The 16,877-nt window shown below is 32.4% G+C and overlaps 1 protein-coding gene across 2 annotated transcripts in view; it reads right to left on the reverse strand.

The window, feature by feature from the left end:
* Positions 1 to 3,421: 3,421 nt before the first annotated feature.
* Positions 3,422 to 16,877, reverse strand: part of LOC111639397 (alpha-tocopherol transfer protein-like) — a 247,341-nt gene continuing 233,885 nt past the window's right edge. For both annotated transcript variants that reach the window (XM_023385278.1, XM_023385281.1), the window contains exons 3-6: positions 11,931 to 12,173; positions 10,151 to 10,344; positions 8,168 to 8,281; positions 3,422 to 3,946 (exon numbers count right to left, since the gene is read on the reverse strand). In XM_023385278.1, coding sequence (XP_023241046.1) covers positions 3,596 to 3,946; positions 8,168 to 8,281; positions 10,151 to 10,344; positions 11,931 to 12,173 — 902 coding nt within the window. In that variant the 3' untranslated portion in view covers positions 3,422 to 3,595. The remainder of the gene's footprint in view (positions 3,947 to 8,167; positions 8,282 to 10,150; positions 10,345 to 11,930; positions 12,174 to 16,877) is intronic.

Below are 16,877 nucleotides of genomic sequence, written 5' to 3' on the forward strand. Positions count from 1 at the left end.
TAATGCATAAACCTTCGAGGCGCGAGGCCCTTCGGACCGTGAGGCATAGGCGGTGGCCCACGTTGCCCATGCCTTACGCCGCCCTTGGTCATAGAAATGATGTAATTTGAATATAAATTATTTATAAATACGTATGTCAAGTTATATTTTTATTACGACGCAAAATATATTTAAGAGTTTACGACAACTGTGCCGGGTGAGACGTTGTTGAAACAAAAAAAGTTAGGCATTCCATCACGTACATAAACAGTGTCGTAATTCGCCAAGTGCTAATCAGCAAATTCGTAAAATTTTTGTTTATTTTGAACAATCCGGATAATAAAGGTTCGGATAATCGAAGTTCTACTGTATTTTTAAAATTTCAAGTAGAAATTTTTATTTCAAGAAATATTCATTTTTAATACATAAATGCATAGTAAGATGCATCAAAATTTATAAATCTTTATATGTAATTGTTATTATCATTAGTACATTATAAAATATTTATTAAAATATATTAATAACCAAATTTTTTTTATTAAAATATTTACGGATAAAGCAACGTTTTGATATTTTTGAAAATAGTGACATAAAAAAGTAGTTTTTAAGGTTGAGTATAGTAGAAACTTTACACGCAACTGTTTGATCAGATGCTAGTGATAAAATTTTATAATAAAAATATTATTTTATTAAGGAAACAGCACAGAAAAGTAAAAAGAAATTTACGTCAAACTCTGAAGAAATACGTTAATTTTAACCTTGTGTTCTGTTAAAATAGTATACACGTTTGAACGTTCTTCCTTTTCAAGTTTTTTTCAAAGACTTTAATTTTTATATTTTTATTACAGAAAAAAAGGAAACAAACTTAGAAAATCCTTAATTGTTATTAATTATTCTCATAAAATGCTATTTAAATTGATCAATAAGTAAACCATTTACGGCAATCGATTATGATAATAACGGATTGGAATCAACACGTCTTGCAGTTTTTCAAATTTTCTTTACCTGTCCACACTTAAAATGCAGTCTGTTTCTTATCGAAATTCTTATTGGGTAGCATTTCCCTTGGCAAATTGCTAGTATGTTACGTTGCAGAAAATCTATTGATTGAATGCAATTCGAATTTAATGTAAACGTTTTAAAACATCTGTATATATGAGAGATATTATTTTTGTTAAGTATAAAATGATAAAACTAGAAAATTCAATTATTTTGTTTTATGATTTAACTGAAAATAATTATCTAATTCAGACAATATTAAATATGTTAATCATAACCACTTTGTTACACAGAGAAGCATAGAAACGATTTCCTATGTTGCGTGATGTACGGATAGATTTCGTGACACATGCAATTCTGAATTAATTGTCATACAGGAGATATCGTTTTAATTAAGTTTAACAGTTCAACTTACATACGTTGTCACTTAATTAAAATGTGGGTGTGATTTAGTGGTTTATTTGTACGCGACACCTGTTCGACCTGCCGAAGGGGGTTTTAGACTAATAAAACCCTTTTAGATAATTAGATCTTTTCACCTAATGTAAAATTTTAAAGAATAATTTCCATGTTAGACTCTTCTCGCACCCTAATTTAGGTAAAAACAATTTCAATCTCCATTTAAACAATCACCTGAAAGTTTTTCCTTGTTTGTGGAGAATTTTATATGATAAATTCTGGTAACAAATTGCTGAGAAATTATAAATTTTAATTTTATTATTACAATATAAAAATAATTGTCTGTGAAACACCATATAAAAGTATACTTTTTCGATAAGATTAGCAAGTAGTGAATATAACTAAAAACATATTTACTCCTTCCAATTATTGAGTAATCAGCAAATTAATAAAAGTAAACAATTTAATTGTTGTAAAGAACCTATTTTACAAAGAAACAGTTGGTAACAAACAGAATTATTTTATTCTATTAATCAATTTGGAACGTCTGTAAAACTGGTTTTTCCTTTAATTCTCGAAGTATTGCTGTGTAACATAAAGACTGTCTATAAATTTTTTACAGGATTAATATATTCAATAAGACAAACCCCTAACAGGTATAAGGTTAGGTATTTTGTACCTGATATGGTAATTCAAAACGTACTTTGTCATATAATAATAAGAGCCTAAGAAGTATAGTAATTTTTAAAACACTATTTCTGAATGGTACTAAGGAAATGCTAATGATTTTAATATTTTGTAATTACGTATTTTCTAATAATTGAGCGAAGTCCTTCATAATTCAGAAAATGTTTTGCCTGTAATCGTAGTTTAAAGCAAACGTGCGATCATTACAAAAACTGAGGAAGGGAAATACAATAAGGATCATGATGTAAGTAAGACTAAAGGTTATGTTATTTTTAATTGTAACTTTAAAATACACTAAAAAGTACAATTTGCTAACAAGAGATGGCGATATACACATGTAAACAAGGGAAAGTGGACAGAGGTTATGTGAAACTACAAAACCAGTGTTCCAGAATTGGGATATTCAACAGGTGGCTCGAACATATAGTTTTACAGAATTTTTACAAATCATATAAATATAATTAATTGCAGTTATTGTCATATGGAAACAATAGTTACAGTTATTTACATTGATAGACTTATTCGTGGTACTGAGGCTGTAACTATATCATAACTTCAGTATCACCTATTGGATTAACTTATTATGTTTAGATTTAACTGAATGGAAAACTCTTAACAACAAAAATCAAATTCACAAAATATAATGAATCTGAAATTATATTATACCATATAAGATTTCTTTGGAATATAACAGTCTTTTATATTTTTAAATAAGAATAATTTCCAACTTTTCTATTCTCCTATTTTTAATAATTAGTATAACTATTGTTTCTCTAATCCCAATAGAACTACGCCTGTTATATCGATCAGGACTTTCTCAGATATAACTTAATTGAATCACTTTATCTAAATTATCATTATATGTGTATTTTTTATTATCTTTTATATAATAATTATTTCTTATAATAATTCATTTTCTATTGATTTTCTCCTGTTTAATTATTACTATTACTTTTTTCCTTTCTTCATCATTGAAATCGCTTTTCTTTATCCAGAATTCTTTAATAATCAAGTTTCCCAAAAATGTTTTTATAAACTAATTAACTTCTTTAACGTAATCAGTAGAATTAAACGGAAAATTTAAAATCGTAATGATTCTATTATTTCGTAAATACCATAAACAGAAATGTTGATTTTGATAATAATATTAATATCTATATATTTTTCCACACAATATTATTTGTGTTTTATTATCGCTAAGCACCTTATTTAAATATTTATGTACAATAGTTTAATAGTGAGTAAGTTTTTGAAACTTCTGTTTACCATGTAAATAAAAATAAATACATTTTAATTTTACTTTTTATTTAAACCATAATACAGTTTAAAAAATCTAACGTTGCCAAATGGCTTCGTAGACGCTTTTTTTCCCTAAATATTCCGTTTTGAAATGAAGGTTGAAGACGAACCTTCATTTCAGTATATAATATTTAAATGACAGAAAATGCATGTTAAATTTAATAAATTTGCACGTTTAGTTTCTTTTCTCGTAAATAATAACATAACCTAAAACAATATAATTGTATATTATTCAAAAATGTGTAATTTCCAATTCTGAATCTTGTTTCAGAGAAGCCATAAATGCTTCTGGATCATCGGAATAACATTTAAATTTTTCTTCCGATTTCTCTAGAAACTTCTTAACTTTTTCGTCTTCAAAATCTTCACCAATATACGTAAATTTGCCTTGACTGAAGTGCTTATTTCTTTCCTCTTCGTACAATCTCAAATATTCTTCGTTTTTGCGAAAGAATTCTTCATTGGCTCTAATCATATTATTGAATTCACTCTCATCGGAAGGCAAATTCCCTCCCAATTCCAAAGGCAAATAATCCGGATGGATAAATTCGTGCAAAGTAGACATGTCAGAATGAAAATGCAACTGCAAAATGAAAACATGTTATGAGAAATTAGTGAAACAGTATATGAAGTACATAAGTAAATTGATATTTGTAAATACGTCAATTATAAAGTATTCGTAACCTAAAAATTAATTTGTAAAATATGGTTTTACTAGCTGTTATTCGCGACTTCGTCTGCGGAGGTTTTGCAAGCAAACCCCATTTACATTCAATATTTCAATAACCATAGTAATTGTTATATAACTTCTACCGCTGAGAATGATGAGAATTGCCGAGAATCAAACGAACTATTTTTAATTTGATCAATTTTCTGGAACGTTTACAATCGTTCTATAATCGAACCAATATGCGATAATAAATTCGAATCTAAAACGGTTCGAACATTTTCAAAATCGAAATAGATAAAAATATTTATAACAATGTCTGAAATGTTATTAATTTAATACACCTAAGTACTCGATGAAGACTAAATTCTCTCCCTCTCCTGCCGGTGGGGGAATTTCGAAAAATCTCTTCTTAGTGTGCATTGCCACGGTATACCCTACTAAAACGCAGATAAAAACAAAAAATCGCATCTGAAATAGTGCAGTAGAAGCCGTTTTTCCGGTTAAGCCTTAATACTCTCCCCCCTCCCGCGGGGGAATTTTAAAAAATCTTTTCTTAGTGTACGTTTCCATGACGTACCCTAATAGTCTACCAAATTTCACCTCTTTAGGTTAAGCGGTCTGCTCTGTGCGATGATGAATCAGTGAGTGAGTGAGTCAGTCAGTCAAGACAAGCAATTCTATATATTTAGATTTGATGCTATCAGATACTATACATTATATTTCTATTTTTCAGACCAGTGTTGTGAACAAGTTTGATGTCATTGAGAATCGAAACAACAAGAACACAAAGAGTAACGGGAGCAATGAATACTTGAAACAAAACATATTTGTGGAAAATACCGATATACTCTTTAAAATCCTCGCATATTAGGATGATACTTCACAACTGTAAAGTCAATAATTTATAAACAAAAAAATTACGATAAAAAGAGTCAAGAACAATCTGTGACATCTCGTGAAATAGTGCTGTCAAACCAATACTTTTTACAAATATTATGTTGCGTCATGATTTTCATCAGCCAGATGTTATTGATGTACAATACGTTGTTACACTCTCATATTTTCGCATGTTTTTACGCAGCTGAAAACTCGTCGTTTTTGAAAAATTTAACACCATCGTTAAGTGTTTACGTCAACAAGTTTTTACACAACTTTAAAAATATCAATAATAATGTGTTTTTTTAAAATATGTATTTAGAGTATTTCATAATTTAGATAAGATAACGTCACTTTCCAAATTTAATTAGAATCAAACATGGCGATAGGGATAAACACGAAACACTCTACCGGAACCATCACGGACAGTTTATATCCTCAATGGTTTGGGGTTCATATTTTGGTATATTCAGCAAGGCTTTTTAAAATTTTCTACAATATTAGGTTGGTGATGATTATCTATGTCTCATAATCCAAGTTTCTTCTACAGGGAGAGTGAAGATCTTCCTAAAACTCCGTATCGTTGAGTTGGTTTCAGTGTGTATCACGATCCAGGTTCGATGGAAAACACACTTCCACACTCAAGTTATACAATATTTATAGTTTATTTACAGATTCTATACGTAGAGTGTAGAAGTTCGAAAACATAGTGTATATGTTACCGCTAAAGCTCAAAATCCGTTAATGTGTACATTACCTAGCTAATCTGCAGATTAACTAGGGTGATCCGTTAAAGCTGCGAAAATTGTTCAATTTCTCAAATTACCTAGGTAATTTGCAGAGTATCTGGGTAATCTGCACATTAACGGCTTCCGTATCGTTAAAGTTCAAAGGTTTGTTTCTTTCACTTCCTTTCCCCACTCCTTCTTTTTACGTAGATAAATTTAAATCCTAGAATGCAAGCAAGCACCGAATTGGTGAGTAAAATCAAGAAAAGATTCTTCGCAAACCTCTTTAGCGAAGATTTAAAATATAATACGTAGTGTTTTAATAACAAACCAAAGTATGATTCCATAATTGAAGATGTAAAGCAAATAAAAGTTTCCAAGAAGAAAGAATCATCTCGAGATTATCAAATAATTCAAAGGTGTGATGTGTTGACTGTACGAGGCTGTGAAAAACTCATTGAGCCGTTGTCAGATGCGCGAGAAAGGTTTGAAAAAGTTTGTCCATGCCGGAGAATTGTTTGACATTCGATAAAAACTGAAGAAGACCTTGAAAAATTAGAAGATTCACAAGAGACTGTGATTATGAGATCACAGTCAAATCTTACTCAAGAGGACATTCCGTTATCCCCCGCTTCTACAGAATCACCTATAGAAATACAAGAATTTACCGATAGTAATCTTAAACTGCCTTCTATACCGTTGATTGATGATGCAGTCACGAAGAATATTCAGTTACCCTGCACCTCCAAGGAATCGCCTCTGCAAGTTGAAGAAGTCATCACTGAGTTACTCTCAACTTCAGCAGAATCGCCATCACAGTTTCGTACGGAGCCTGTAAAGAGCACTATACAAGACATAGTCTGTATTGTTTGCTCAAAAGCAGCATCAAGTGCTCACAAGTGTAAATCGTGTAATATGTTTGTTCACGCAGTTTGTGGTGAAGTAGATCCTAAAGAGGAAGGGTATGGTAAGAATGTATTGTGCATCATCTGTAAAAAGAATATGGATCAGAAAATACAGCGTGATGAAGCCAAGAAATGTTTAGAAAAGCAAGCAAAGAAAATGTTAGCAGTTTCTAATGCAAAGCACCCAAACGTCGATGAAGGTTTCGCTGTGAGAATTAAAGTACCCGAAGAAGACAGAGCAAAAACTGATGCACGTTCAATTTTAGCTGTGGTTCTTAGTAAAACAGAGGATGGCTTTTATAAACTTGATACTAAAACAGGTATTTTAAAACAATTGTATGCAAAATCTGAATTCAGTGTTTGCAAAGAGAGATTTTTAACGAAAGAAGATGGATGTCCCTGCTGTAGAAATATCTTTACGTCAAACAGCAATAAAACAATCCCTTGGTACTGGGCAGGGTTTCAGAAAATGTGACTGCAAATCTAAATGTACCACAAATAGGCGTGCTTGTCGCAAAAACCAATTGCTACGTAATTCAAAGTGTCACCAATCTTTAGATTGCACTAATAAGTAAGTACAATTTTATCATATGTTTTGCAAATTCATTTCCCTAATTGTAGTAATATTTTAAACCGTTTGATTTTTGTATTAAAGTTTTTTTAATTGATTGATGATTGATTCAATCAACTAATTTGCTGATTGTTTGATTGTATTAACTTGATTCTTTAGATATTGAAAATGAAATAAATAACATTATGTTAATTTAAGCGTACAGAAACGTTGCTGTTGTTCCAGCAAAAATCTTATTTTAACTTTACCGAGTGCCTAGTAGGTAATTCGCAGATTACCTAGATAATCTGAACATTACCTAGGTAATTTGAGAAATGGAATAATTTTCGCAGCTTTAACGGATCACCCTAGTTAATCTGCAGATTACCTAGGTAATTTGAGAAATGGAATAATTTTCGCAGCTTTAACGGATCACCCTAGTTAATCTGCAGATTAGCTAGGTAATACGCACATTAACAGATTTCGAGATTTAGCGGTAACATATATAAAATAACAAAGCGTGGGCCTCACGTACTAGATTGGCTTCCGGAAACTGTTAAACTTTGGAGAGGCCTCAGTCAGCTTCTAGAGTTGGCTCAACTGCACGGTCCGTCCAGTCTACGCACTACCCTGAGATAGTTACCAGAGAAGAATGCTCTCTCTAAGCTCAGAGGGCTCCCCAAATGCCTGAGACTACCGTGTTACCAGTCTCTTGCCTTTCTCTCTTCCCGCTCCCGTTCGCTCCGTAATTTAAGGGATTTTTGGACAGAAACTTCCGACCAATCACAACCCTTTCTTTCGTGAACAGCTTACGCTCTAGTCCGCTGTTATCCGACGAGAGTGGAGCTTACATTAACGTCCACTACTTGTTTACGTTTAGTAGTTTACCATATGGCAAATGGTCTATCATCTGACCGCACGTGAGTCCAATTGACAAGGTCGCGCTTCTTATGTTCTCTGCTAAAAGGACAATACTTTACAGGGAGAAAATATTGTACTTTACTAACTGTTTAACAATTGTTAAAAAACATAAAATTATTGAAAATATGAAATTAAATTACATTTTTGTACTTACTCTTTCCTTGAGTTTAGTTGGCATAAGAGGAATCATCATAGTTAAAATTGCTTTTGTTATAATATTCATGTTGACATAATGTGTTTCCTTGTATCGAAGCGGATAAGTATCTTTCTAAGAATACATAAAACATTATTTTAAAAAGTATTTATTAAACTTTATAAAAATTAATTTTTTTATTAAATACTATAAATATGTGACTTATTAGAACCATGCAATATAATAATAAAAGTTGCAATAAAAATTAGTATCATCATTAGTAATGTATAACGTATTATTATCGTTATTTACACAATAAGTCCTTCGGATACTTTTGTATTTACTTGCTTGATATGTATAAGAAGATTACGTAGTGTGAAGTTAATAATTACGTGATTTCTATATTTTTTTGAGTATTTAAAATGTATTTTGTGTAGAATGTAATTTATAATATTTTCTTTTGTTGTTATTTTTACTCCAGTTAGATAACAACAGGACAGACGGACAGCCCAATTAGAAATTTATTAATTTAAATTAGTAGTGGATTTTACTGAGCCGAACTACTTATTGCTTGAATTCCATTAATTAATCGAACTAATACTTGAGTAACTTCTTTAATAATTCATGGAAAGTAAAAATATTGTTTAAAAATAGATTAAAGTTATGAACGATAACTTGTGAAAAGAACAGAAAGATAATTTGATACCCTAAAATGATTTAGGATAATATAAGGTTGGTAACTGAAAATGGTCGAACACTAAATATAAGCAAACAATTAGGGGAGACCGGGGCAACTTCGGCATGCGGGGCAAGTTTGTCAAGCGCTTTTTTTTAAAAACAAATTAAAAGGAGACTTTGGTTATAGGTTAGGCAGTTGAGTTTTATTGGTGGCTTGTTGAGTGTAGTGTTTTTATTGTTCTCCAACAAGCGTAGTTGAATTATCAAGCAAATTTTCATTTTCGTTCAATTCCATATAATATTTTTTTTCCATTTATATTGAATTGGCAGGTTTTGTTATAATTCCATGATAACGAAAGTTACTTTTCCTGTTAGAAGGATGTAACTTCAACTTATTCACGTGGCCAGATCGTGGCTTGGCATTCTGTTCTCAGGGTTGTACTTAATGTTTCGAAATCATGACTAGCGGGGTAAGATCGGCAACATAAAGCCACATTAGAAGCAAAGGATAAAAATCAAACAGATGATAAATGAAAACATGTTTGCATTTGTTATTCATGTATATATGTCTTTGAACTTGCATTTCGTTGTAATAATATTAAATGGGTGTTGGATTTGTATTTCTTTGTTTTAATAGTGAATTCCAACTTATACATTGTTAATAACATAATTTTATATACGTGCCTATCTTGCCCCATTACTGTTGCCCCTATACCAGGGGCAACTTTAATAAAAATAATTAAAATAATTACAACTTTACAAAAAGAGAGAAGTTGCCGATCTTGCCCCTATACCCGGGGCAACTTCGTCAATTTCTCTCTTCTTGTAAAGTTGTAATTATTTTAATTATTTTTATTTCCAAACTGATTTTAACCAGTTCTATAGTAAGGTAACATTCCAATAGACAATATGCAAAGCTTTTTTTTCAGTTTACAGCAGTATTTATTACACAAAATTTAAGTAAAGCTTAACATGCTGATCTTGCCCCGGTCTCCCCTACATCTTTGACCTCTTACGGTTTGTCTAAGAAGAATCAGTAAAAAAAAATATGCAATTTAAGAACAAAGAGAAAAGGATGTACTAAATTTCTAACAAGTGCCGGATTCAAAGTCAAAACGTATAAACTTTGTAATGTTATAATTCGCGAAGCTTATAATTAAGTGTATAATTAAGTGTATTAAATTATCTGTTCCCTGAATTTTCATACATGTGTTGTAAGTATAGCTGAAGTTATAATGAGAACACAGCAAGTCTGCTGTGTTCTCATTATAACTTATTTTCTATATTACAAGAAAAATAATTTATTAATTTTAAACAATTTCTTACCAATAAAACGTTCAGTATTGAATTAAAAAAACTTGGTGACATCTGCAGAAAATGTGATAGTGTTATACCACTAGCATCCACAATCACAACCATACAATTCTCTTGAGTTCGATGAAAATTTAACATCAAGTCGAAGATAAGCATTGTTGTACGAAATGCATCTGTCATATTTGCAACAGAAGTATCCCATTTACCTAAGAAAATCAATTGTTTAATATGACAATATAGCATGGTTAGAAGGATAATTGTATTAAATTTAATATAAAATTTCTTATAATTAATTTCGCCTATTTTGTTTTAGTTAAAACCTAACAAAATGTAGTCCGTATTGTTATAATTGTTTTGTGAAGAAGTTTCACCATAATTAAGTAGAATAATCCCCAAAAAATATTATATATCTGCAATACGAACAATTGTCTCTAACGTAATATTTAACGGAAAAGTAAAAAGAGTTCAAAAAAATGAAAACAAAGATGAATTAATTGTTAATAATTTACAGTAGTACTAATTATTGGACGTCCGACGTACAGTACATGTTTTTGCGTTGAAAACATCGGCCGCAACCTCGCTAATAACAAGTAAAATCGACATTAAATCTTACCCCACTGAAGATACACACGATTCCCTTTATCTCCTCACTCCGTCGACTTTTAATCACAAAAATTGAATATCATTAATTAATACGCCTAATAAGCAAACCCTTGCAGAAAAGTTTTAAAAATTTTCATTACAAGCACAAGAGTTATTAAGCTTCAAACAGGGTTAACAAAATCGTTCCCCATACAAACATACTAACATAAATACATACAGAAATTATTCTCGAATTATTTTGCATTTCTCGACGTTGCAAGGTGACCTAAATTCAAAAATTTTTAAATCTAAGATATATTTTAAAGTTTTATTTTCAGTACGTGTATATGGAGGAGATGCATTTTGCTAGTAAAGCAGAATATATGAAAAATACAATGTTTTTTTGGATATAAAAATCCTCGTTTAATTAGGTCTCGTGGATCAGTGGCAAATAGAGATTTAGAGAAATCATTATCGGGCATCACAACTGAACTAATTTCGTGAATTAAATAATTAAAAAAGAATTAAATATGAATATTTTATATGACAGTTATTAAACCTGCCAATTCAATATAAATGGAAGCAAAATATTATATGGAATTGAAAGAAAATGAAAATTTGCTTGATAATTCAACTACGCTTGTTGGAGAACAATAAAAACACTACACTCAACAAGCCAGGAACAAAACTCAACTGCCTAACCTATAACCAAAAGTCTCCTTTTAATTTGTTTTTTTAAAAAAAGCGCTTGACAAACTTGCCCCGCATGCCGAAGTTGCCCCGGTCTCCCCCATATAAGTTTCAATAATCAAAATTGCATAGGGCAAGTAGCTTGTAACTCTATACAAAGTTTTTCATTCAACAGACTTTGCTTACAACATTAATTACTGCAGCTTATAACAATTACAAGCGTTTAATGCTACAGGTTTATGATTTGGATTCAAGCAAGATTTCGCTGACTATTGCGTCTACCATCAAAATAACTTCAATTTGTTTTACTTAGACCCGGGTTTTATCTGCAAAAAATTCGCAAATGTTAACATAATTACAACGGTTTTGGAAGTATTGGACACTACACTGTACATACATATAATTAACAATATAAAATTTATATCAATTTCTGTGAATTAGTTAAAACACTAGATTCGATTTTTTAGTTTAATTTTCTATACACGCTTAGTAACAATTAAATAACGGAAAGTATACTTACTGTTTTGACAAAAATAAATAAATCTTCCTTTACTATCTGGTTTTGGTAAAATTTGAATAAAATTCAGAGACAAAACATGTTCCAATTTAGAAGGAAGAAGATCCTTAAAATACTGAGAATACTCTATTCTGACTTCATAATAATTCTTCAGCATTTTCAAAGATCTTTGCATGTCATATTTTCTAGCACGAAGAATTCCAAGAAGAAAGATATCATCCATGCGACATTTTATCCCTTGATCTCCTGTTTAAAATGTAAAATATAATGTATTATTATGTTTTAATGTAATGAATTTTTACATAAATATGTAATATTTATAAAAGCCGAATATATTTTAATTTCTTAATTAATATGGAAAACTGTCTATTATTCAGTAATTAATCTGTGTGACATATCACATTTTGTAAAGTTCATTATACTTGATCTTTATGCACCTCTGAATCAAATCATACACAATTGATAATTTTAATAGCGTGATTAGTGTTTTAAATTTAAATATACGTGCACAGATAATAAATAACAGAAAATTAAATACAAGTTTCTGTAAGTTTAAATATACAGTATTGTCTAATAACGAATGTAAAAAAAAAACTTTATTTGCAATTTACATATGCTGTTTTTGATTACTTTAATTATTATAGTAAATGTACAAAAAAGCTTTATTAAAGTACAAAAAAGATAATAGTTACTTCTTTATGTTTAAAAATGTCTCAACATTAAAATCTTTGATATCACATAATTTAGTTTAATTGAAAGTTTTGCAATAATTTTAACATTAATGTCTGTACATACAATCAAGAGTTAGTGAAATTATATCAAGTTTTAGATGAAATGTCTATAACTGTAGTGTCTACTCGCTCTCATAACAACAAAACAAATTTTAGACTAATTAGACTTTGTGATTAGTTTGTGATAAAAGGTTTGTGATTGGTCGGAAGGTTCCCGTCCAAAACAATTTCTTAAATTGCTGAGCGAACGGGAGCGGGAGGAGAGAAAGGCAAAAGACTGGTAACACGGTAGTCTCAGGCACTTGGAAAGCCGCTGAGCTTAGAGAGAGTATTCTTCTCTGGTAAATATCTCAGGGACGGGTAAGTGCGGAGACTGGACGGTCTGTGCAGTTGAATCAACTCCACAAGTTGACTGAGGCCTCTCCAAGGTTTAATAGTTTCCGGAACCAACGGTTACACTCGGAAACCAACTCAACGAGACGAAGTTTGAGGAAGATCTTCACTGATATAAGAATAAGCTTAAATTGTATGATAATGTTTAGTAAGTGCAGACCTCCGGTGTAAGCATGGAGGTATTTTCACTGCTGTACAATACATAACAAATCAAGTTATGCTCGTCTGTACATCCCATCATGGTGTAATGACTCTTACAAATATAAACTTTCAGCATTCAGAGCACTGATTAGAATAGTTTTTTTTTTGTATTGTTCTAATATACAGGATCACATAAAAGAAATCAATGAAACTAAAGAAATTGCAACAACGTTAGAATATAGAACACCGACCCTAGAAGGAGTCATCAGGAGTTATTAAGTAAATAAAGATAAAACTAAAATAACATCAATAAAATCAATAAATTTGCATACACAAATTATTTATTTATCTTTTGTCAACTTTGATTTTATTTTTGTGTCATAGTTTTTAACGTATAATTTATAAATTTTGTTTTTTACTTTTATTTCTATTTTGTTATTCTTCATAATTTATTTATTTAATTCCTGTAATTTCAAGTTTTTATTTAGAATAATTCAAATGTAAACATTTAATCGGAATGTTTTATTTACGCAAAGTTTTCCTAAAATTAATGGACTATCGCATGCATACAAGAAAGACACGAAGAGTTTAGTGGGCAGAAAAGAGAGTGTGGCCGCCAGCGCCAGAGATCCTGAACACTTGCCAAGATCACGAACTCTGTCTGGCAACACTTGCCAACAAGAGTGGCTGGCAACGTCAAAAAGAAAAGGCGCGAAAAAGTTCGTTGGATTTTGTCCGGGTGTTGCCCGAGGATGTCTGTGACAGTTCTAACCTTTTGTAGTAAAGTTCTTTTTTGTTACTGTTCGTGTTTGCCTGCTTAATGTTAGATCTAAACATCAGTAGGATTGAATGACAAAAGAGTAAGAAAAAGCGAGAAGGAGGGAGAGGAGATAGACAGTAGAGAAAGAGAGGATCTTTCTGAACGACGTACTGTACAGTACATATGGATGACTACAGTACCCTCTGTTTGATGTTGGCGTGCAGTTTTTAGGCTGCAAAGCGGTAGTCCCCCGAAAGATCTAAAAAATCCTGAGTGTAGTAAACGCCAAAAATTGAGTGCCGCCACGAATAGCTAAGTGAACAAGTTAGTGCCAATTGGCTGTGACTGGAAATACTTGTGTCTGCTTAATACTAATAAAACTGAACGCGATTGCAAATCTTAATACTACTTATTAGCTAGACAGACAGCGCGAAAAGCATACGAACACAATGACAAAATAAACAAGACGAACGAACCGACATGGATAAACAATCAAACCCCCAAATTTTTTTAAACATTAACTTACTGACTAACTACGCTAACCCACAATAGCTTAGAACAAACCTAATCAGTTGATTAATTAATTAATTAAAAAGCTAATAAATCAATCTAATTTAACCTAACCTATCATAACCTAACCGTAAACCGGAAATCCTACTTAGGCTACAATTAGGACTAACCGAATTTAGACTGAAAAACAGACAGATAATAAGAATTAAAATACAAAGCTGATAGGCAGCTATATACCGACAGTTGAAACAAAGCAAGGGAAAGCTAATTGCCATCGGTGCCTCCGGAATGAGTGCTCTCAAGAGTACCACTTAGAGATATGAATGCGAGTAAATGATGAAACATTATACGCGTGTGAATGAGTTGGTGCGGGTTGCAAGGCCAGTTGTACCCTTTAAGAATAGCAGCTCTCATTAACCTATCCCTAATGTGATTGTACTGTATTTATTGCAGCGAAAAACTAAGTTAATTTAAATGGTGTTTGGTCCTTCTGAATACTGCAATCGCACTGTGTATTGTCCCCAATATTAAAACTATGGAAGCATTGCTTAAAGTTGCGTCCTGTAAGTAGCTGAGTGAGAGTGTAACTAGGGTAAAAGTGGCGAAGAATCGCAGAAGTGTCAAATTTGGGGATGAAAGTGTCGATGAGCCTACCAGTGGTGTCTTGGTCCTAGTTGTCTTGACAGAGTATGAAGATTTGCTCCTTGACGTGATGTACGAGGTAGGAATATAACTAAAAGTAGCCTACTAGTGACTGAAGACTTTGCAGCTTGTTTGGCAAGACGGTCAGCGGTCTCTTTGCCAAGAACCCCCGCATGACCCGGGCCCATCGAAAATCTAATCTAATATTGTTGTCTAAGTGAGAACGTGGTGTACGAGATCGACAAGTTTTAAGCGGCTATCGGACTTCTCAATCCTGTGTAAAGCTACCCTACTTTCAGAATAAATGCGATGGTGTAGGTAGTGTCTTTTGTCCTTCCTATGCCTAATGTGAATTAAAAGTATATACCTCGTAAATAGCTTAAGTTTCCGGCTGTGCTATTGAGCAGTGTGTACCTAGAACAAAGCAAGCGTTGTGAAGCTCGCGACCTAAGTCGGTGTAAACTACAAAGGAGCACCCACATTATCACCCATCTTGGAACTGTCAGTTTAAATCCTAAACATGGGATGATCATCTGGATCTTTGAAGTAAACGTCAGGGACAAGCTGATGGGAGGGGTAGTAATTGTAAGTCAGGAGGATATTTTTGTCGATGCTGAATGTTTTGATATCATCGATCAAGGTCAAACTTGTGGAATCTTAACTACTCTAATAATTTTGTCGACATCCGAAATCAACAATCTTCAACGATGTTTTGAATAAGTGTCAAGAAAAGTTAAACATATGGTTATTAATGGGGGAAAAGACGTTAAAATCGCTTAGATTGTGAGGTAAGAAGAGTCACAACACCTCGTTGTTGACGTCTAAGAACTTCGAATTTGTTCCCTTATATGGTAAAAAGAGTCAGGACACCTCGGCCGTACCATGGACGGATCACGAACTTAGAGCCACAACAGTAAGTCACTGGAGCAAGAGTCGCACACTCCAGAGGATAAAAAGGGCTCGAACTGGAGAGTCTAGGCGGACACTCTTCCTGGAGACTTAAAAGACCAAACCTCTGTCCGTCACCTCTTCCGTCTCCTGTCTCTCCTCCGGAAGCAATCTTCAAGAAAGATCCCCGAGCGTCTCGCCGACCTTCAAATAAATTGGATCCGAAGACAACTGATTGACTACACGAGGAACTATTTAGATTTTTGCAAACTCTCTCTCTCTCGGTCAATTATTATAAGGACTTAGAGATAACATACGGAATACATAAAAATGTGTTATCCCACGAAGCCGATATTTGTTCTTGTACAGTACATAGATTTAGTTGCTTCAGTGGATTCTTTGTTTTATTTTATTAAACTGTTAATATTTGTTTAACCTGATCTCGTGTGGACTTATTAGACGCCGACCAATCCTATCGCGACTTATTCGTGACTTCCCCACTCGACTTATAGCTCTCCTAGAAATCCAGTGACAACGTGAGCGGGTTTCACCAACCCGTCGCCTAGGGGTTTAGAGCAGCGTTTCTCAAAGTGGGCGATAACGCCCCCTTGTGGGCACTGGAGGCTTTCAGGGGAGCAGTAGAAGACTCAAAGAGAATTGGGGGGCGTTAAGGAAATATAGAGGGGTGACGGCAGACAAATTCTATATATAAAAATTCGACGGAATATATATAAAATGTTGACATTTTACATATTTTTTATTTTTTATTGAAGGTCACAACTTGAATATTTCTAACACATTGACTTTTATTTTAGCTCAGCGTTTCTCAAAGTAAGCAATAACGCCCCCTTCTGGCGCGATGAATAGATCTATGATAGAGGCAGG

The sequence above is a fragment of the Centruroides sculpturatus genome, unplaced genomic scaffold (assembly GCF_000671375.1).
Source record: "Centruroides sculpturatus isolate CEXI.00-Female unplaced genomic scaffold, Cexi_2.0 scaffold1142, whole genome shotgun sequence".
NCBI lineage: Eukaryota > Metazoa > Arthropoda > Arachnida > Scorpiones > Buthidae > Centruroides > Centruroides sculpturatus.